The sequence below is a fragment of the Equus przewalskii genome, chromosome 18 (genome assembly GCF_037783145.1).
Source record: "Equus przewalskii isolate Varuska chromosome 18, EquPr2, whole genome shotgun sequence".
In the NCBI taxonomy this organism is placed as follows: Eukaryota; Metazoa; Chordata; class Mammalia; order Perissodactyla; family Equidae; genus Equus; species Equus przewalskii.
In genome coordinates, this window is record NC_091848.1 from 11,355,420 (window position 1) to 11,379,196 (window position 23,777).

Sequence of the window (23,777 nt, forward strand, 5' to 3'; positions counted from 1 at the left end):
GCTATTCTATTTGAGCTCAAACGGCGATATCTCTACAAACAAAAGGTACCAGGGGAGTACAGGTATGTGGAGTCACCAGAACGGCCCTATCTTTATCTACAATATGTAATCCTCTGTTTGCTACACAAATTGAAATGTTAATAAGGGAGTTAAGAGAGAGAGATATCAGCAACTGCAGTTAACATTGAACTGAGTCAGGGACATCTTCCAAAATCATTGTACAGATTGCTATTCTCACTGTTGTCCTTCGCAACCCATGAAGGCATGCCATTTGATGACATATATGACATTCCAATATACGTCAAATCAGAAACTCTGAAATCCAGTGGTAAGATTGGCCTATACCTGGAGTCTTATTCCTGTTCCCCAACTCCATGGGTATGATACAGTTTTAAGAGCATAGTACGTGGCACATAGATGGGAAAAGATAACAAAGCAAGGAAATTTTCCTTTCTTTGCTTCTGCTAATCTAGTGTAAAATCCATATTGTTCCCTGGAATTATCAGCTGTCAACTAATCAGTGATAGAAAGAATAAAAAGGCAAGTGGTTCTCACAAAAGCAAATGTGACTGCTTTCATAAACATAGAAACAATCTAGCCTTCACATTTCATAGAATTTTATCCCAATTTACAGAGCTTTGCTTAGCCTTCTGGGTTTTTTCCACCTTTTACATATCAATCTTTGTTTATTGCCCCTTTTTTGGTGGGGGGATGTATTCTTTTCTCAACATTTTACATAAAAGATGCAGAACAGAATAAGATGTCATGTCAAGAAAGGATTTTTCATTTGTTTAGAGTATAAAGCAACAATATAGGGTTCCATAAAGTGGAAAATATTCGGGGAATGTAGGTTCTGCACGTGGCTAAATTATATAACCAAAAATACCACTCGGATGATCAACATCAGGTTGCGTAGTGACATGCTGTATCCATCTGGCTGAGCTACTGCAAGTGAGTTCTGAGAGTTCATCCAACGCCCGATAATTAGGTTTCCTTATTGTTTTCCACTGGATGTTTGACTGAAGGAACTAAACCGACAGTTGGTTTTGGCATTAGGTATGGTTGACTCAGGCTTACTCTCACAACTAGTAGGAGTAAGAAGCTTTCTCTACCTACGAAGTGTTACTATCCACTTCTAGTTGCTAGTAGGAAGTAAGAATGACATTTTAGTGTTCAGTCGGTCAACTTTCATTTTAGGATACTGTCCACTATTTTTGATAAAATTGAAGGGAACATACATACTTTCTGGCATAGGAGAGACTACATTACAGTACAAATACTTACCCACTGGTATTTATTAGTTTCATTTTGTTTTTTTAATTAGGCACAATTATATTTAGGAGACATGCTGTGACATTTTTTGATTACAAACCCGTTTTACCAAACATATATAAGAGATTTATTCTCTATGCAGATTTATATTAAGTAGTAAAGATGATTTTAAAGGGTACTGTGAAAGCCCTCTTAGCTCCCAAATGGTTTTCTCTCTAATAGCTAAATTGGTCTGAATTTTCAAAGCAGGAGGTTTATTCTTTTTCACTAAGTCTCCTCAAGGAATGGGTTATACTTGATGCCCTTTTAGTCATTTACGCATTAAAATGAATGACTAATATATGAAATCCTTTCTTGTAAGAGGCCTAACCAGGATAAGAGTGTACAGGGCAATCAATAGACGTGAAAGGAGAGAGAGCAAAAAGAGGCACTAAATAAAGAAAGGAAACAAAATGGTAAACTGAAATAGGTGGAGCATCCACAGCAAACTGTGAGTAACTCACACTCTGAGTAAGGCCAGCTGATACACTACCATACCCGTTTCAATACAGTGATGTTATGTTCAGCTGAAATTCGTATTAGACGATCCAAGGATCATTTCCGGATTGAAAAGCAAAGTAATGAATACAATTATTAAAACTGCTTGTAAACCAGGGCAAAAACCATTACAAGGAAACAAACAAACAAAAAAACCTCTTAGCTGGTTACATACATCTCTGATCTGAAAGACCATTTTGTAGCACAATTATCAATATAGCTTTCAAAGGGTAGGTTTCAGGGTTGCTGTTTTATTTAACAGAAATAAAAAATGTTCTTGAATTAAATTCAAAGGGCTATAAAAAGTCAACATATCACCAAAATATGATTTTCATTTTGTTAAACATAAGTACTAAAGAATTATTTCATTTAGATCACATTTGGGTTTTCCGGTTTAGGAAATTCAACATTTTCTTCACTGAGTAGGCTTCTCATATTCTTTTACATATGTGCAGTTTAGATAAATAGTTGCAACTAAGTCCAAGGGTTACACCAATCTATCAAAAGAATATCTGTCATTAAGTGAGTACCAGAACTAGTCGTTTGTTTCGCCATATAAATGTCTCTAGAGGCAGCTTTCCTGTTTGGCATATGATTACTTTAACTAGTATCACTGTTGTTCTAGCCCTCTTGATTCTTCCTTTGAGTTGAATTTACCATAACGCTAAGATTTCAGTCGTCAACAACACTACTGAAATAATAATAAACATGTTATTTCTATCTGGCATCAAAATAACTAATTCCAACTTCATTGTAAATATTTTACAGATGAGAATTTCCAGGAAAAAAGGATTTCTGAACATGTCACTAACACACTTGTCAGGTTCATTGCCGTTCCAAATTTCCCATCTGCAGACATTCTGAAAATTCAGCAGAACAGCATTTTCTCACAGAGTAAATAAACACGTTTTATAGTGCGACAAGCCATTTCTAACCTTTGCAAATCAGGAAAGACTTGGTCACATTCCTTACACTCCTGGATTGCATGTATCTCTCGGAGATCGTTTTCACCTTCGAGTTTTTGTTGGAAGTCCTCTTCCACCATTGAAAACGCTGAGTGGGGAGTGCTGCACGGGAACTTCTGATGGTCTGCTAGCTCAGCCTTGGACTCAAAGAGCTGGTCACAGTCCTCACAGCGATACTGCCGTTCTTCTGTGAAAATAATTCAGCTGTTACTAGGATGGGGAGATCAAGCAGTGCCACCACAAGCCAGCAGGTCCTACTGAGTTGTGGAAGACATAATAGAAACTATCTGGTTGCCATTTCCATCACTTCACTTTAACATGGATTAGATTAACAGACGTAAAGAAGCTAAGACAGAGCCTAGAACACGAACATAAGTGATTACTGTGGCGACAGTACAGCCTTCTTATCAGATAAAACTTTTAACTAAACCCTTCCAAGGCTTAATAGTCACAGAATATTAAAAGTAATAATGACCGCTTATTGAGCATCATCTATCTCCTCAACCCTCTACATGGATTATTGATATTCCTTAAAACCTGATGATGAGGAATCGTATGTCAGATTTTTATCCCAGTTTTCAGATGAAGCTATTGAAGTTCAGAGAAGTTCAATATAACCAGTGAGGGATTATGGGCTAGGTGGTTGTGCCAGGATTTGAACCCATCTCTGTACCATACCTTTCTCACTCTGCCATGTTACCTGGAGGGTCCCTGTCTCAGCCAGACTTAAGCCTGGTTAATGTCAGTACCCTCGGAAATGCGTTAACATTCATCATTACTCATAATGGGACACAGGAGGTTTTTAGCACCTTTCTAGGCTAATTTATGTTAGCCCAGGGTCAGTGCTAATTGGCAGAGCTTTGTTAAATAGCAAACATATCATGAATTTGCACTTAAATCAGTAAGATAAATAAATGGTAATAGCGGGGACTAGAGATAACAAGCTTACAAAGTGTCAGGTAGTGATGGTATTGTTTCTATTCTTTCCATCTGAGTAGCTTTTAGCCCACTCAGGGCTAAGCACAGATCCCACGAGACAACCACAGAAGTCTTGAAAACATCTCACAATGCTGAAAGACACTCAGGGCAACAACACGATACATAATCCGTTTTAGAAACCTACAGCCACAACCTATAGCCAGTTGTTCACTGACTGAATGTTTTTGAGGGAATATTTTTGTCATCAACCAATGCTAGGCATTTTCCTAGGGAGTGAACATATAAGAAACTCAAGAGGATACACATGTGAACAGAGTGTGATATATTTTATGACAGATGCATGCACAGGGCCTCAGGGAGCCCAGAGGAACATGCTTAATCCATCTAATCTGAGGCAAGGAGGTTCCGAAAAGGCTTTGTAATGAGGAAGAATCAGCCAGGTGAAGTGGGATGAGGCAGGACATTTCAGGCAGCAGGAACAGCATGGACCAACGATGAAGGCAAGAAAGAACGTGGCAGGCTGATGGAAAGGCAAAGCTGTAGTAAAGTATGACAGGTTTATAGGGTGTACGCAGGGGAGGAGTGGGAAATGAAGTTAGAGAGGGTAGCAGGTCACCAGGGGCTTTTTAGGGCCATGCTAAGATGGGAACAGAAAGCCACTGAAAGTTGGAAAGCCTGCTGCAGCGTGCGAAGCCAAGCAAAGAGGTCAGATGGGACACCGCTGCTATAATCCACATACGGTCCTGGTTTAGTTTAAACTAAACCAATAACAGGGGGCCTAGCAAGGTAAAGAAATTAATATGTAGAATCAATAGGGTTTATCAACTTCGGGCGTCAAGGGAGAGGGAGGCATTCTAAAATAAATCACCTCAGCTCTAAAGACAGGTTTCTCAATGGCATTAACTAGGTAATAGAAACATTTCCCATCGTCTGTTACACTATTCACATATTTAAGATCTAAATTTAGTATCTCAGCCAGCAGTCTGAACATAAACAGAAACTCCTGAGGACACAATACATGGAAAAGGCCTGGGTTTTAGAGACAGCGAAACCTTGGTTTGAACGCTGACTCTACCACTTTCTAGCCTTGTGGTCTTGGCCAATTTACTTAGCCTTACATAGCCTCAATTGCTCTATCTGTATAATGGGAATAATTCCTCGCTTACAGGTTTGATCTACGTGTAAAACATTAAATGAGAAAACAAATGGAGAGCCTATAATATCTAGCACATAGTAGGTATGCAATTCATGTTTTTATTTTCTCTTCCCTAAGAAACATTAAACCCTGGAAGCATAAAATATAAATCACCATTAAACATCATAAACATTATATACCACATATATGGTATACGTACGGATTTAGATATGGGTACGACACATCAAAAACAAAAAGCAACTGATGGGTTCAAGAGTGTTTTAAAGGTAATTTGTGAACGGCAGCCCTAAAAGAAAAATATTTGCTTCTATTTTGGCTTTATAGAATAGTAAACTATTTATATTTTAAAAAATAACTGTTTGAAAAGTTTTTTGATTTAACACTCACTAATGAAAGATGCCTTGCACCAGAGAAAGTCCAAACTAGACTTTTTATCATCTAAGCACTCTCACTGCACTCTCAGATTGGGTCAGACTCCCCATCCAGACTCCAACTCTACCAGGCTAGTTGAGAACTCTAGGTTTCTAAAACCATCTGTTTGTCAGATTGTCTAAGAAGAAAAAAATTTCCAAGAGGCTCCCCAAAATACAACTGGTAAAAATACAACTGGTATAATCTACAAAGAGGCAGAATGCAGCTCAGCCAAAGGAAAAATGTTCAAGTAAAGAGCCAGCCAACAGCAGTAGCTTCCTTTGCAGGAGCTATGGGAGCAGAAGCTGAGGTTCTCTCTTTTGGAAAGCCCGGGGATGGAAGGTGGAGCCATCCCCATCGCTCTGGTAAGTCAGGATGGGTAAACCTTCCCAGTGGTCCTTCCATCTGCAAAACATTCTAAAGACACCTCTGCATTATGTTGAATCAAATCACATTATATTAGGAGAGAGACATAGGAAAGAGAAAGAAGAAAGCATTAAATTCTCATCCCAATGATATAAATCAATACAGGTACAATCTTCCTTCATCTTACCTGAACATATATCACCAGTAATTAGAATTCTTTTTTATCCCCCCTTCATTTGATTTAGAATAGATCTCTGGCAAATAAAAATTCCTCTAGCCCTAAAATTTCCTCATCTGTACTTTTCTCCCAATCCCCATCCTCCCAACCCCCTCCCATATGGTCATGCTGGCTAGGATTTTACTCAGGTAGAAACACTTTTCCCAGGAATAGAACTCTAGATAGGAGAAATATCCACTAGATTTCCGAAAGTCCAAAACCAAGGTCCCTGGAATGACTGTCGTACAGTGAAAGGATTCTCACCATAGTCTAAGGCATTGACAAAACGCTTAACTATGTGATGTCTCAGTCCAAATATTCAAAATTCCTCTGACCTCCACTTGAGGGAAGACCTCTACTTACTTGAGCTTCACCATAATATTAGCCAGATGTCAAGAAATAGCCTCTCTAAAAGAAGGAATGAAAACTGACACTGAATAGTCAGGGAAACTAACAAACATCAAGTGTGATGGACCCTTTTGGATGGTCCACCACGGTCTTTAAATGAAGGCCATGAAGATGGTGGCATAAGTGGCACTAACCGTGGATATCCGGCGCCATAGTTTCATGGGGATAATCTTCACTCTTCATGAACAGCAAGAGCTCCTCTCCCGGTGCAATGTCTGCCACTACTCTATAAAAGATCTTCAGAAGACAAAGGAAGGGTTGGGTGGGAAAGAGAATGAGAAGTGAATACCAAGAAAAAACAAGATATACACTAAGATATCTGTACATTTTCTCCTACCTTAACAAAAACGTTCCTCTTTATTTTTATCAAAAGAATTATGACTTCCAGTTTAAATACTGAAAATTAGCCCTCTGATGATAAATGGAAAGCTGTGACTCTCATGCCAATTCACAAATCTTTTCCAAATCCTACTTCACAAATCAAACTTTCTTAATGCAAGGCTTGCTGTGTCACATATACCCTGTGTAATGTTTAACAAAGAACTCTCCCTTCTCTGAATTCCTCACTCGAGTGAACCACACATACTCACAGAGTTGACTGAGTCCTGTGTTCTCCAGCAGTGGCAGAGCTAAGGGTGGCAGGGGCACAATTACCCCCTTGAGTGTGTTCTCCAGAGTAGCACCTTCTCAACAAGGTGTTTTTAAAATATTAGGTTGGAAAGACATGACAGAAAGAATCAGGACAGCAAGAGCATATTTTGTTTTTTAAAAACTTAATCCCTCTCTCACCGATCAGAAGGGGTGTGCCAGATCCAGGACCTGCCCTCAAGCCCCAGCTTCTGATCCCACTCTTTGAAAGCAGGCATTATGCCTTTAATTGACTCATTTACAGGGGTTTTGGGGGCTGGTGCTTATTCCGCTTGCTTTCTAGCAAAATGCCAAGGAGAAGAAGGATTTAATAAATCTGTTAATGACTGACTAAAAAGCGGTGGGGCAAGTGAGGAAAGAACTCTGACCTATAATTTCCAAGAGCTGTCTACCTACTCCTAACCAGCTCTGTGACCTTGGGCAAGTCATTGCCCAATTTACTTTCCCAGGCGTCAAGGGTTTTTCATTTATAAAAGCGTTTAATTTACAGATCTACAAATATCAAATCACGATGTTAGACACCTGAAACTAATAAAATGTTATATGTCAATTATATTTTAATTAAAAAAGCATTTAATCATGAAAATACTTAAGGTGCTTATTCATTGTACCATAAAAATGTTCTTACTTCTTAATTTTATTCTAAGATTACTTATTTATTCTGTAACCAGATAGAGATTATGGAAGAAAGAATGAAGTTATACAACTGGTGAAAATGAGACCAATTACACTCACTCCCACACAAGAACAATGCCACCAAAAGCAGCAACAAAACTACGGATCCAGTTCTGCTCAGTCTCAATCTAATGGGGAGAAAAATCACGTGACACAAACTGGTACACCCTACTGAGACACGGGAAGGATATATTTTTAGAAGACATTGCTCTAACTATGGTTTGCTGCAAGACCATTTGATATTCCAAACTGAGAAAAGTTGACTAAATTATCGTCTTACAAGATCATTGGAAATGGGCATAACTTTAACTGTATTTATCTATTTATCTTTTGAAAAGCAAAAGATTAAACACATTAAACACAAGTACGTGCCCCTTTATTCCAGTAGGTGGCTCTGAAGTCCAGTTGTTTATTTTTCTATAAAAAAACCAGAGCACAAAATTGTGCTAAATTCAAAAAATAACTCAATGAGGAGTATTTTCTGCTTAGTTTATTTCCTGTCAAAATAAAATCATTTTTTTCATTCAACAGTAATCTAACCAGGTGACGTTGGCGTATAAAAAAACAAAGCCAAACATAAAGTGTTGCTATAATACGTTATAATACAACATAAGATTCTTTACATCTATCCATAGATAGAAGTAGACTATCTTAGGAAAATTACTCCTTGTTATGTGCTGTTTCTTATAAAAACTAGCAAATTCATAGTTTGTATCTTGTTAACTGTAACCTTCACATTTTCCCTTCTTTGGAAGTATACTGAGGGAAACAGTTCTGCTCAAAAAGCTACCAGATTAAAAAGAAAATTAGTGTGAGTTTGCTTTTCCCCCTAAACCTTCCAGTTAAATGCTTATAAGTACCCTGTTTCACACTGGAGTTCTATTTCCCCTTAGAAAACAATGGACTTCTCTCAACCGCCTGAATCACCTCTTTTTTTGGCATCTCTCAAAGGTTTAACTTATTAGCTTCCTTTCCAACAACATGTTGACATTTGAATTGTGACATATTAGAACTTTTTGGTGGCTTCTCGGAAATAGTGAGGTTAAAGAGACAATACCCTGTAAGACCGTAAAACAGTGCAATTGTCTCTTTTGGGGAATGCTGCTTAGACACACACGCCAGATCATTTTAAGAAAGTATTATGATATCATTATTTCTTTGTGGTCCACTATTAATCATGTCTCCTTTAATTCCATTTTAGATTTACTCCATCCAATGTGAACAGTCCAAGAAACAAAAGAAAATGATGGATACATGGTAACTATATATTATAAAGACAATTCTCTTTGCCAGGACATAGATCACTATCGTAATTTCCCTTTAAGTGTCCAGATTGTCATGTGAAGAATATTGAGTGCATAAAAAATAAAAGACACGGAAGAGTGTTGATGTTGGCTTTATTTACTGGAGGTAAAAGGTGACATTCCAGGCCATGAAAGGCAAGGCAAAGCAGAGTGGGTTTTAACTTCAGGGTGTTCTTTTCGATTTTAAGTGAATTTTTATGGTGCTCATGAAACTGAGGTTTGAAAAGAACTGGCAAGCGCCAGACGTAATGAGGGCAGATTCTGGGCATGCTTCCCCATATAGCAATAAGAATGTGCCTCTAAGTCCCATCTACCACACCCTCACAAATCTAGGGGTTTTTTTCAAGGTGTTGCTACCACTTGCAATCCTCCTTATATCTCGTCTCTTAGGATCTTAGAGAGACAAGTAAAATTCTGTTTTTCCTCCTATAATTACAACAGCCCAAAAGCATGATTTAAATACTTGAATCCAGAGATGTCTACGTATAAAGTTAGTTTACATTCTAGCAATAATAATATGCCAGCAGGCATTTGAGAAGTGAGAGGAGTAGTTCAAACAAAACATAATGACAATCTGTTGCCTCAAAACAAGTATGTGAAAGAATGACGGAATATAATCTTGGGGGAATCAGGTCTTTCAGAAAATAAGATATCACATGAATGCTTTTGTGTTATAAAATAGATCTTTCAGCAAATAAATACAATAAAGAACAGAAGTGATCTATGCAGATTTTCCAGTAGGTTGGTATATTAAGTATGCTTGACCACACTTACAAAAATACAGTCATAATGTCTTCAAAATCAGTGTATCCTCCAAATCTCAGTTATACTGAGGTCCTATGAATTATATGTCATCTGAGTTACGTACCAGAAGTAGAGACACTGCTAATATAAATTCTCTGGTTTTTGTGTTGGAGAAACCTAGAGGGGGATCAATTATTCTTCTAAATTCCATACAAGAGTTAGCAGGTCTCCTCTCCCATCAGGGGTTTTATGGAAAAAGCTACCTGTATTCAAAATAAAAACGCTCTGGACGGGGATTTTGTGATGAATTCAACTCAAATATATAAAGAGGGACTCAAAAGTCTCAAACACTTAGAAACAGTTTGAATTGATACAAAAGGGTTCTTGATTTATTATTTTGCTACATCTCTCTCAGATTGCTTTATTAGAAGGAAAGATCTCAATTCCTCCCAATATAAGGTAAAAGATAAGAAGAATGGGGCTTTATAATATAAGAAAATAGGATTACATGGAAATTCCAATTTTTAAAAAATCATGATAAATATTTTAAAACTGTGTTAAATCCTCTAGAGTTTATTATTTGGAAGCTAATACCAAATTCCAGAAGCAGAACATGATATGAACATGACGTAACATGACCATACATTTGAAACTTCAAAGTCAAAGTGGTCTTTTCATTTTATCACATAAAAATTTAATTTTCCCAGTGTCTTTCTGGACTCTTTATTTTTCCAGAAAGCTATATTTCTATCTCTGTAAGTATGATATTATATTTGGATCTCTGGATACTTCAATTTATAAGAATAAATATTTCTGGTAAATGTTTTAGTAACAAACCCTTTTGTATTTTTTATTTATTTGCTAAAATAGCACACCAGTGAAATTTCTGAATATGTTTTCCCAATTCTAAATCATTCAGATATTCAAATAGTTGAAAATAAAAGTAGAAATTCAAATTCAGATATCTGAAAATAAAAGTAGAAACCCCCATAATTGTTCACTTTGTTACTAATAGTGAAATTCACAATTTAAGGCATAAATACGATTATACATGTATATAGTAATTACTCTACACAAAATTAGTATACTTAATTTATTTTAATTAAATCTTGAAGTCAGTTCCAAATGCCGAAAGAATATCCATTCAGTTAATACCAGAAGGCCAACCTAGGTATAAAAGGCAGTGGGGATATGGATTTGACCTAATAAATTTTAGACTTTCGAAAGGTATATTTTCACATGATATTATGTATAAACATATATGTGCTTGGATATGGCATATATTTTATATGTGACAAATAAACGTGGCAAAGTATACGTTTGGGGGAAATTTTTAAATTTACATAATATATTTGCAATCTCATATTTTACAATTAATATAAATAAACGTTTAATGGCATATGATTAATTCTAATTATAAATTATATAATCTATATGTAAGCATACATTATATATTGCATATTGTATGTAATATATATGTTTTACATAATTATATATTACGTATAGTTGGAATTGGAATTTATCACATTTCACTAAATATTCATTTTCTTTTGCTTTTAAGCCCAAGAGGACCGCCATTAAAGAGAGTATGGACACTTACAAGCATTCTGATAGGAAAGTTAATAGGCTATAAAAGACTTTCAGACTAATTCTATTTTATGCTGTCAGGGCCTGTGTTCAACCTAATCCTCCATCAAACTGATGATGCTACCATTTGTATTTATAAATGGTAATAATGTGGACTCTTGTTTATTAGCCTATAAAATAGAAAAATCCAGAATCTGTCAGACCAGCCTTGCTGTCTAGTTTGCTATACTTGGATCGATTTAAAGTATTATGTTTGCACTATTGAAACAGAAGAAAAATTCACTGTGCAAGAAGGAAAACAAAAAAGAAAGAAAACACATCCTTTACTTTTAAAAAGATGAACAAGGCCTCATTGTTATGGATCCCCGTTTATTTTTCCTGGTCAAGCACTGGAAGTTTTATTTATGCTTAATAGACTGCATTTGGCATGCCTAAAAATGACAGAAGTGTGAATTATGAATGACCTTCAACCTATTCAGGAAGTTGTAATAATTGAAATAATAGAGAAACATACTCCTGCAAAATCTGTACTGAGAGACAACTCTTTCAGACGATTGCTCTTTTCACTTTGAAGTTGACAGTTGATTTCTTCCTCTCCCAGCTCCCAAGATTCAGCCTGAACGCTTCATTTTCTATAGCTTCACTCAAGCTACCACTCCGAAGACTAGGACAAGCTGAACGGAACTTGAACATTGGGATGGTGGTTGGGAGGGGAGATAGTTGACAGTTTGCCCATCTGAACAAAGTCAACATTTGATATGAACACATCTGTCAGTCTTGGTGCTGCAGAGAGGTGACATAAAGTCCATGGAGACAATGTGTACATATGCACTGGCTTTAGGAAATACAGCCTCGACCCCTGATCTACCCACAGTAAAGTGGGAAACCCCAATTCAGGGGGGCAGGAGAGATGTCAAGTTTTTAGCCTCTGGAAGAAGAACCCCATTATACATTCTAAGCCTAATTAGTAAGAGATAACTAGAAGTGTCTTCAGCAGACAGAGATTGATGACAGAAAGTAAAGATATTTGTCCAACGGAATAAAAGCTTTATCATGGCCAAGCTTTGCCAAAGCAAACCAACCTTAATTTCCTTAGTTTCTCCTGTATTTGTCTTTAGGGTGACAGTCTAAAGACTAGAAAATGTTAATTGAGAAACATCAGGCACTGTCTTCTATACCTGCTTCCAAAATGAAAAGTATGTATCCATTGGTTATTTTCAGGCCAAAAAATTAATGCAGGAGAAGTGTTTCCCACCACATTTTTCTCTCTTTGTTAATAACATGAAGAGAAAACCAAGTATAATTTATTGGATGAAACAAAATAGAATTGACTATTGGTTTTAGTTTGCATAAATAGGGCAGTGATGAGGTCCACTTGTTATCATACCTGGAGCCTAGAGTGCCCCCACTCTGGAAGCCTTGCAAGTTGTCCCTTCAAGGAATCTCTAAGGATTTCTCTATAGACCCCACAGGAAATCCCCCTTAGCTACCTGTCTTTCATGTGGCCATTTTGTCTGATTCTATGAAAACTGATCATTCTGAACAGTTTCAGAATGTTTTCCATCATTACATGATGAGAAAGCTGAAGTTCATCTTTGGGTTCTTCACTAGGCTGGTGCTTTTCTTGTGTCCTTGACCAACACATTCTCCTCCTTGATGGCTTGTAATGCATTTTGACCACAATCCTCGTGGCACCATTCCAGAAACAACTGGAGTCTAGTATGACTGTGATGCTCTGAGATCTTCCTGCATGAAAGGTGTTGTGTACATGCAAACATTAATTACTTAAAATGTGCACAGAATGCTTCAGGTCATCTTCATTTTCAACTTATGTGGTCTGTGAATCTCAAGAAAACTCCTAGTCTGTGTAGGGTTACGGCAGCATTGCATCCCGGGCATTATTACATAAGGGAAACTTTTGTAAGTTTTTTTTGGGGGGGGGGGAGCTGCTGTTTGTTTTATCATGTAAATATCAAATGGCAAACTGTGTCTGAGACAGTTTCATCTTCGGGTGAAGGAAGTAACTTATCAGCCAGACAACATCCCCCCAAATACAGCTTAGGCACTGATCACAAAGCCAGCCTCTGGGTATTGCCAGCTGGCATTCATCTTAAAACAGCAGAGCATAACTTTGGTATAAAAGTGGAACTTGACTTAAAAGCAAAGCAAAGAAAATGCCCAAAGCCAATAATAATTTTAACATCAAAAGAGGTCACAGAAAATGTGGGCAGAAATCCTTGTAAAGGAAGAGCAAATTAACAAATTACCTGACAGTTGATGCAAACATTTTTAAAAAGTGGAAAGAGGCTAACAAATTACATTTTGTTTTTTACATAGCTGATCTTCCCTGCTTTTTTTTTCACAAATCACATTAACTGAATGATGCAGGAAAACTTATTTTTTTTTCCTCAGTAAAAAGCCAAAGAAAATAACTTGATAATTGAGCCCATAATAAGCTTGCAATAATAATAGTGCTCTGGTGTCACAGCAGTCTGATAGAACCACTGACGTGGACCTGAGGAGAGGGAAAGCGGGTGTGCCAATTCAGCCATGAACGTCCTGGAAGCAGTTAAAACTTTATAAGGTAAAGCACAAACGAGAACAATGTCTGTTCCAACTGAAAACACTGTAGAATCTTGCTGCTGTTCATTAACCACAAGAGAGCTGACAGAGTCCTCTACGTGAATTCTGACCTTGTACTCTCTGAGAGGCGCTCATTCTTCTCTATCTTATTTCTTCAAAATATACATCAGGCCTTCCACAACCTCTTATCGACACATTTTTCTGTATTCAGAGTGAACAGCAGACTTCTCTCATTCTACTTGCTAAATACTGTCAAGGGCCTGTTTAAAAATAAAAGGACTTATCACCTGTGTAAATGACAAGATTAATAACTTCTTGGGTTTCTGAGAACTTCATTCCACTTGTAGACCATGCTAGGGCAGGCCAGGAGTGTGAATGAAATCGTGCTCCTTCCTATGATGCAGAATACATTCACACGTATAAAATGCTACTACAAAGCACACGCCCAGATCGTTCTAATTGTCATGAGTGGAAAGACAGGTCTTGTTTAAGTCTAAATAGCCGGCTAAATACGTGAAGTGTGCCTTAGTGATCTGGCTGGTTACAACCAATATGGTTTCACCACAAAGAAGTATTCGAGGAAAACTTGTGTGCAAAGAGTTATTCCATTAGTACACGAAACGTGTGAACATGTCATAGATGAGAGCTGGCCTTGTTTGAGGTGGATAGGGTGTCTGTCATTCATCTTGCCTTTGATTTAGGTGGTGGCCATAGAAATGCGGAGGTATGAAGAAACTTATCAAAGGATGAGGGAAAGGTGGGATCAGGTGACACCGAATGTAAACCAACACACTACATCCACCCATCAAAATGGTTTGTAAAAGTAAGATATCTGCAAGACGTCAAAGGAAAGGACATCAAAATATCCAGGAAAAAAAACCTCAGTAAATCAGCTCTGTGTTTGGCCTACTTCACATTAAGCACATAGGTGCTTCCAGATGTAAATGAAACCTCTGAATCATTAATAAACCTTTTTCATGCTGCCGCTGCATATTTGGTCCTCTTGAGGACTGTTCTGGAAAGAGCTTTCGTCATCCAACTCTCTGCTTTTGCTCTTGCCCTGCTCTACCTCTCAGTGCCAGTTCTTGCTCCTGAAAGCAAACAGGGACAATTTCAGATTGTTCAAATGTAAAAATATTGGAGGATTGTCTGTCTCAGTAAGAATTTCCAGCTAAACTCTGTGCCACAGCAGTACAGCTACAGAGCACTGTACAGAAACTTTTAGGAACATGGGAAAAAATAATTAGGACTTCAAGGATAAAGAAACTTATGTGTTTTTAATGGATCTCCTATTTTAGGGCTTGAGTGTGATTGTGGTCTTAATTTACTAGTGTCTTTGGTGCGGTCTTCCTCTACAAAGATAAATTACTACAGCTAGTACCATATTTTCAGGGGGGAATAAGGATATCAGTCAGAAGCTGCAGCTACTTAGAAATTATGGCTTAGCAGCTATTCCAGTGTTTTCAGAATTTCTATCTCCAAAAACATTACTGCAGTAATTTTGAAAACATGAAATAAGAGAGACATCTAAAAACAATAAACTCAAGTCTTTCTAGGCAGCATTGTCAAGAAAGAAAGCTGCCATAAAACTAACTCTGGTCTGAAAAAATAATCTGAAATAAAATAACTTGCAGAAATCTCTTGGAAAATTTAAACTCAAGAAAATCCCCTCAAATAAAATGCTTGTAGAGAGTTTTTAGGAACACGTTAACTGAATGGCTTTTGTTTTTATTATACAAAATAGATTACATCCTTTATCAACTTTACTTGAAAATCAAAATCCATGCTGTTTCTAAGTACTTCTCTACCCCTAAATAAATCAAATATGAGTTTTATCCAGTATACATGTTTTCACTGTCCCAGTATCATCAATCTGTATTATCATCTTAGCAAGTACATTTATTCTCTTCTATGGAACTCCTCCACATCATTATAGAATTGGTCCAAATTGATTCAACTTTATCATTAACAGTAGAATTTTAAAAATGTGTGTCTTTGCAAAAATAAACTATAATTTATACACTCTAGTTTCGTTCTAGGTCATCTTTTCCCCTCTTTGTTAGATGCCCTAATTACTACAATGACTATATTGCAGTTGAAAGATTCATCTGAAATTCTTCCTTTTCATAGGCCAGGACTTATACCTGTCTTGTTGTTAACATTCATTTTACAAACTTGAGCTTTATCTGAGAATTAGAGCAAAGAGAAACCCTTCTTACAATTTCCTGTAGATTGCCTCATTTGCTTTTGTGTTGTGCAGGTGAGTTGACGTTGTTAATGTTTAATAACCACTCCTGATCCAGGGTCTCTCTTTATATCTGAATATTAAATAATATCTCACATAACGGGAGTATTCATTATGTGATGAGTTGTGCTTATTCACCATTTGGCAGGTCCTATTCCTCATGGAAAAAGAGAACGAAAAAATAGACCTAGAGAATCTCTTTAGTCAGCTCTTTTATCATTGTACCTAGCACAGCATTCACGTTTCAAAGCAGTCTAGAATTGCTAGCCTTAATTGGCTTTTAGAAATATGCATACAAGCTTATAAATGAATATGTTTATAATGCATGCACACACTCTTTGGGTGTCTGTTCTCTTTTTTCTTGTCAACGGGACTGTGTGACTGTATGCACATATGCCTAACAAACAAATCTGACTTTTACCTCTGACTTTGTGGGTGAACTTATTTGACCATGTAATGTCAGTTTCACAGTTATGTTATTTGGTATGCACTCTGTTCCCATCTTAGATTTCTGTCAGCATAGTACATAACTTTAAAATGAGTACTTACAGAAATAATAGGTATGGTCTAATATTGGCCTTTTATGTTTTCCCTGATTAACTATTTTCCCTGGTTCTTCAGTTAAAACAAGCAAACATGCTATTCATTAAGGTATGAAACCAGCATATTTTCTTTTGAAAACAATGCATTTTACAAGGTGTACCTCAAGAGCAACTATGCTAAAATTATAAATGCCTACTCTAATAAGCAACCTACTGCATGGTTAGGAACAGCAAAACAGTTTCCCTTTTTTAATGCAATCAAGATTCCCAATGACAAGAATATAGTTATTATAAAATATTAGACACACAACCACTAAATGAAAAAACGAATTGGCCGTAAGTCCCATTCTTAAACCATCTTTTCACTCATCCTACAACAGTTTTATCTGTCTAAGGAAATAGCTCCTATTGTCAGTAAATACGGATAGCAAATAATTATTATAATACAATTACATTATTTCATCTTATAGTTGCCTTTTGAGGTCCTCCAGATCATTTTCTTCAGGAAATATAACATGAACAATTCATTCATTTACAACACCTATGTATTTCCCACATCTGTAAATAGTGGGTAATCAAAAATGTTTGTTGTTGATATTGACAGTTACTCACATGATAGACTTGGGATATTTTCTGCTCACAATCAATAGCTAATTTAATAATGTTTTCCTTTGTCAATAATGCCTCTTGTTTTCTTACGGCAAAGGGAAAAAAACAATTGATTGGTTTATTATTTTTGATGTATGTTGAAGATTTTCAAATGATTCTCATTTAAACCTAATTTTACAATTTACTACCTCTTATATAGTTGAGTCATTAAAAATTATCTGGTAGCTGGTAAAATGCCAAAGAATAATCTCATAACGATGATTGAAATAGAGTCTTAGACCATATGACGCTAGCATTACTTAACAGCTTTCAATTGGAAACATCTAACTTGAACTTTCCTTTTTCTTGGTGGTGATTTTCATAGTAGGTTTGCCAAGCAACCATTTTAGTACGGTCTTTGAAACATATTTGATTTAGGTAACCATTGGGTTAAAAGAAAGAAATGATGATAACATAATTAAATGCTAACCCAACAATGTTTTTAAAACAAAAATTAACAGGCTGAACTTCTTGTTGTTTTAAATATTGCCATACTAAGTTACAAGATTCATAACCTAACTTTATTGAGTGCAAAATATGTTTCATGATATTTTCATGATCTCTATTTCATAGTCATTGTTATTAAAGTTAGCCCCACTGTATGGGCCTCCATAAAGCATTTTCAGCACTGATATTTTTAATCTTTTTCACATATACAAAAAGAGAGTATTTTGACTAATCTAAAGGGGTTTCTCATTTATAATTAGGCAAATCAATATAAAATGCATAATCAGATACGTCCGCACATAGATCATATCTACCTACTATTTCGAATAAAATCTATATAATATTTCAAGTGTATCACTTCCAATTTCTATATAAATTCATAGTGTTCTTGATTAGCTCAATACTTTCTGTGAATGTCTCCCTATTATGATGGTAAAGAAGAAAAAGGTAGAGCACAGCTGACAATAAACAGTACTCAGTTTTCAAATCATTCAATCACACTCAGAAAAACAGAGCATTTATGAAGTATACTAGCACAAAGTGAATAAACTACCCAAAAAAGTAGTACTGAAAGAAACCAGTACTGAAAATGACTTTATTCTGCATCTTCCTTATATTCGTGCATTACCTTTCACCATATCAACCAACAGGCCACAAGGGTCTAGCACAGCTCACTCTTCTTTTGATTCTTGAGGCCTCACTCACACTTCAGTGTTCTCAGAGAAAGACAAGAAAATCTTTACAACATACCTGATCATTTATCTGGCATGCAACGAGGTTGTGCTGATCATAACAGCCAGCGAACCTGATGTACTTGAGCCAGCTTCCTACATCTGGTTGACTAGCATCTATGCAGAACTTCACATTGCAAAACTCATCTAAGATCTGGAAGGAAGAAGATGAGAACGATCAATTTCCACACCAGTTCATTCATTAGGATGGTTAACTGCTTGAAAATATTTTATTCAAATCTATGTCCCTCCTTTGAATCCTTCAAAGAAAAAAGTCAGACAGCACGCATATCAATAAAGGTGGAATAATAAGTTATCTTAGAAGTGACAATGTACTGTTTTTTTAAAGGAACAAAGCAATTGTAAATTATTACAAAAACTGATTAATTGCTTCCAAAAAATGCTTGTTTCCTTGTTATGCATGAATGAGTGCTATTGCCTTAATTTTATCCAATGTGATTTTTACAAAAAATAATATTGAGCAGCATACATTAACGTAATATTTCCAAACAGAATAGCCAACATTTCGAGCTCTAAGTCTTCCTATGTAAGGGTACACTTTAACATTTTCGCAGGTTAAATTAATTCAATTAAAAATCTTTAACCTAAGTAGTATTAAATTCCTTTTCAGTTTGCATTTCACTACCATGAAAGATTCAAATCACACCCTTAATTGAAGAAGATAGTAAGATTTGTCTCATAGATGCTTCTGACCAAACTAAAGAAAAACAAATGAAAATAAATGATTGGATTACACTCATGCCAAATCTGGCAACCTAATGTTTTAGTTAACACATGCCAATACATGTGTCAATTTTCTGTTTAGTAAGCAAAATAACAAAATTGGCTGATGAACCACTAAAAATATATAAGAATATTGTAATAAATTGCCATCATTTTATAGGGTGGTGTATTATTTTTCATGAGATTTTACATTTGGCCTAACCTAAATATTAATCATTACTTAAGACACCTATTAAACAAAAATTGAAATGGGAAACATCCATTTTTAAGGTTTTGCGTATTTAAAGGAAGCTCTTCTGACTCACTAGCAGCAATAATGTTTTAACCATCAACATTAAAAGCTGCAGAGCTGTTGACCTGATGGTGACTAACTGGAAAGACTCATAATGTTAATGTCAATCAGTTAATGCAAACTTGAGGAAGTTTCCAATCAAAGACTAAACAACACAGTCTAGAACAAAAATTAAGGCATTCAATACCCCCCACAGCACTCGGCTGCATCTATGCCTATATAAAAGTTAAAACGAAATTCTCGGGTATATAGACCAAAAGCAGTATTGCACAGAATTCAGGTAATCACTCAGCTGCAGATTCAAGTCATTAACTCACCACAAACTTCAAGAAGCCCAGTGCTCTGAGGGCTGTAGTCAAAAGGTATTATGAATAAGCCTTTGGCCACGAGGCAATTAAAGGGCACTAAGTAGCCCCACAATTTAAAAAAGAAAAATCAAAACAGAAGATAGGAATAATAATTGGTACACACACATACTCACACACACACAAATCAAGTCTTTTTCAAGGACACCTCTTCACAGTAACCACCACAACAGTCTACATTAAACACCCTCTCGAGCCAGGACAGATTTTAGCAATTTCTTATTTACAAAATCACAAACTTTAAGTTGTCTTCTTCAACTCTCAATGCTGAATAACTCAAACTGCAATTTGAGATCTCCCCCCTCCTCTGATGTCTGGAAGGAGCATAAACAACGAGAGCAATACACATTTTAAAATAGCATAAAGTTGGTATTGTTGTTTTGTTTGTTGGTTGGCTTGTTTGGTTTCTGGTTGATCTTTTGTTGCTGGCTTCCTTGACTAGCAAAAAGAAGGGGGGGGGGGAGCAGCTCTACTGACACACTAGAGAAATATTTAATGAAGGAAATAGGGTGAAGTCACTGAAATGCAACACCAGTTCCATTTCATATTTGCAGAAAGACGTGGAAAACTTGTTAATTTTAAAGTCAAAAATCATCTATCCCCTTAGCTTTCCAGCATTCCCTTTTGCGGGGGAAGGGACTTAAGTATTGCATATACTGCACATAAAAATTCTAGGTGTAATTTTATTCCGTGTTAACATTATTGCCATTGCCACTGTCAACAGTGAAATTAATTTAAAAACAGGTTCATTTCCAAAGAATGTCTTTTTACATATATATTACATGATTATTCAAATATTTCACCAACATATTAACTTTCTTACTCTCAATATTCTTGCCCCAAGACAAAAAGCTGAACTTTCTCCAGAAGCGTTTCCCCCCTGGGTGAATTATCCACTTTTGATTTGCTAGCAGAACTGCATTTGTCTCCCAAATGTCTTAATCGTCTCGGAAATCTCGAATAAAATTAAGTAACAACACATCTTCCGTCATTTCATCTAACACACTCCTGTGTTTTTAAAAGCTGTCAAGTTCCAAAGATAGCTTTAAAAAAAAAAAAAAAGAATTCCCTTTAGGTGGACTCTAGAGAAAGGCCCTTTCAAAAAACCAACAGCAAAAGGAAAAAAAAATCCCCACAATCTAGCCAAAAGGTCCGAATGTGACTTTCTCGCGAAGCAGCACACGATGTTGGACAGCAAAGCTGTTACTTGGCAAGGTGGAACCCGGCCGAAAGCGGCTCCAAAGTCGCGTGGCTGGTGCCAGGAATCCAGATTTTGGCAACCCCACCTTCTGAGTCCCTGATACCGACGGACAGACACACGGAGGGAGGGGAAACAGGAGAAGAGTTCGAGGAAAAGAGGCCGACAGCCGGCAGAGAGACCCACCGAAGGCCGGACGACCCACCCCGGAGACGCGTCCAGACCGCACCGTTCCGCAGGAGGAACAAGGAAATCGCCAGTCCCGGCAACGCAGATAAGCAGCTGGGCTCCGCGAGACTGCGGGCAAGTAGGAAAAGAAGGCTGGGGGCGGGGGGCGCCCCGGAGAAGGGGTGCCCAGGCAGGAAACTGTCCGAAGTTACAAACTATGCACATCACCAAGACTTTTTTTTTAAGTGAGTTTTCTTACCTTAAGATTTCTATGGCCTCAACTCAGCAATAAAAGGCAATCACAGAAGAATTAAAACAAACAAATAATCAGCAGCCCCCAGCTTTCCTGCACGAAAATCCTTTCAAACGATCCGGAGCAACATTTCGAGATGTAAAAAAAAAAAAAAAAAAAAAAAAAAAAGCCTCGCGTCTCGATTTCCGAACGGGTCTCTCTGATAACTTTGTCCGTCTCTAGGATCTGCTCGCCAGGACCACGCGTTTCAGATTTATTGTCCGCCAACAGTGTATTTTTAAGACCAGAATTGAAGTCTCCTCTCGTCTGGGTGACCCGGGTTTGGTGTGTTTTGGCTTTTTCCCCCTTCCTAAATGAGCTCGGGGCTATTCCTTCTGGTTCACATCACCTCCCTCTTTTCTCACTTTCTCTTGCTCTTATCAGCCCGATGTGTAATGAAAGTTATCTGAAACCCACTAAAACTTCTTCCACTTCTCTCTCCCAGTTCCAAGGGGGTGGGGGGGGAGAAACAGGCAGGAGGAGGAGAGTTTGAAAAGGTGGGGGGCCTGGGGAGGCGAGGGGAGCTCTAGCCCCCTTTCAGATCCTCCGCAGCTCCTTCCCCGGTCCCAGACCCTCACGGGATCGTCCCCTTTCGCAACTCCAAGCTCAGCCGCCGGGTTTCTATTTCATGAACTGTCTCTTTAAAGAGGATCTGCTCGGCCATCCAGAAAGAACCCGGGGCGAGGGAGAAAGGGAGCTATCTCCCGCCGCCCAGAGTGATCGGAAGCCAGACGGGCTCCTCTTTCAGTAAATTTTTAAAGTGACAGCAGCCTCCTCTGGCGGGAGAGGTCACAAAAAGGTCGCCAAGACCCAAGTCCTATAGGGACAGACTGATTATGGATGCACCATCCCCCTTAAACATGTAGATTTCTCTGGGTAAACAACCAATGGGGAGATCTCGCCAGGCAGGATTTCTTTCCCCAGGGAAATATCCTCTGTTTCGGTGTCCTGAAAGCACAAGTGTAAGTGATGTGTGTGTGTGTGTGTGTGTGTGTTGGGGGGATGGGAGTGATGGGGTGGAGAAGTGCTTTTGGGGATGTGAGGGTGTGTGCACGGAGGCTGGGGGTGGGGCGCTAAGGGGGCGAGAAGGAGGTTTAGGATATAGAGACCCTGGCTCATGCTAAACAGAATTAGTTTAGAAATTCTCAGAAAACAGCAGCCCAAAAGTGAAAAGTTGACATGTCCATTTCCAGTTTTCTGCTAAGCATCTTTTTTTACTATTATTGAAATTCGTACTCTAATTTACTCCCTGTATTATTATAGTGAGGTCAGCAGAAAAGCATGCTTCTTTTTCAAATCATATTTTTCTTAAAAGAAGGAGTTTACAAATCTGAAACATTATTTGCATATAACCTGCCCCAAATAACGTATTATCAACTTAGAGAGATTGAAGATTGGTGAGTTTTTGCCATATTCTTTGATACATTAATTAAAACGCTGTGAACGACCAAAAGTGGAATTACGCAGTTTGACAACGCAGATTATTTTTAAACTCTTACCATTACAAATGCTGGTTTTGGTGATCAGTACTATATGGTGATTAATAACTTTCTAGTATATATGGTTAATTTTTCTCAACGTGTTTCAGAAACGACGTTGGAAAAAAGATATAGGGAATGCGTTGCAAAATAAAAGTGTCTATGCGTTCACTTTAGCCAACCTTGGAAAATTTAGTAAAATCCACCGGTTAAATGGAAATCAACGCTTTTTAATCACAAAACTCCATTCATAAATACGAATGGACAAAACCCAACTTCTCGACTCAACAGTGGAAAGTTAAGCAAAGTAAGCGAGTGAAGGGACATGCGGGGAGGATGGGAGGCAGAGGGCATGGAAAGCGCGCTTATGGTAAACTTTATCTGCAAACGGGGACAAAGCAAGTCCCCTTTTTGTTTGGTCCAAGTGCAAAATAGACGTGTAAATTTAGTAGATCTATATTTCCCCAAAATGCTGATTTAAAAACAAAAATAGTAACAAAAGGGAGGGATGTGGGGGAGAGAAAATGACAAGAGGTGGTGACTAATTCGTTTCGGTGGCCTGTTATCTGTGACATTGAACTGTTATTTCAGATAATGGCCATTGTTTGAGGGAAAATCGCACAGCAGTGGTAGGTAGGACAGGAAAAATCCTTTGTAAATAACCTAAAACCCGGGCAGATATTCCCATAGAGTTCGGCGCTTGAGAACCTTTAAGAGCCCCCGGTTTGCTGCCATTGATTTCCTGCCCTTCCTCAACTTGCCCATTGTCGGAGACCTTCTTTTTCTTCTTTTTTTTTTTTTAATTTAGCCATAAA

General features: G+C 37.4%; 1 protein-coding gene across 34 annotated transcripts in view; it reads right to left on the reverse strand.

Moving 5' to 3' along the window:
* MECOM (MDS1 and EVI1 complex locus) overlaps positions 1–23,777 on the reverse strand; it is a 534,978-nt gene that overhangs the window by 40,311 nt on the left and 470,890 nt on the right. For 16 of the 34 annotated variants that reach the window (XM_070582348.1, XM_070582333.1, XM_008531220.2 and 13 more), the window contains 3 exons: positions 18,445–18,579; positions 6,406–6,508; positions 2,745–2,961 (listed from right to left, as the gene is read on the reverse strand). In XM_070582348.1, coding sequence (XP_070438449.1) covers positions 2,745–2,961; positions 6,406–6,508; positions 18,445–18,579 — 455 coding nt within the window. Of the gene's footprint in view, positions 1–2,744; positions 2,962–6,405; positions 6,509–18,444; positions 18,580–20,065; positions 20,254–20,649; positions 21,419–21,451; positions 22,450–23,777 lie in introns of those variants that run through there. The other 18 variants (XM_070582337.1, XM_008531244.2, XM_070582328.1 and 15 more) reach the window with 14 other exon arrangements.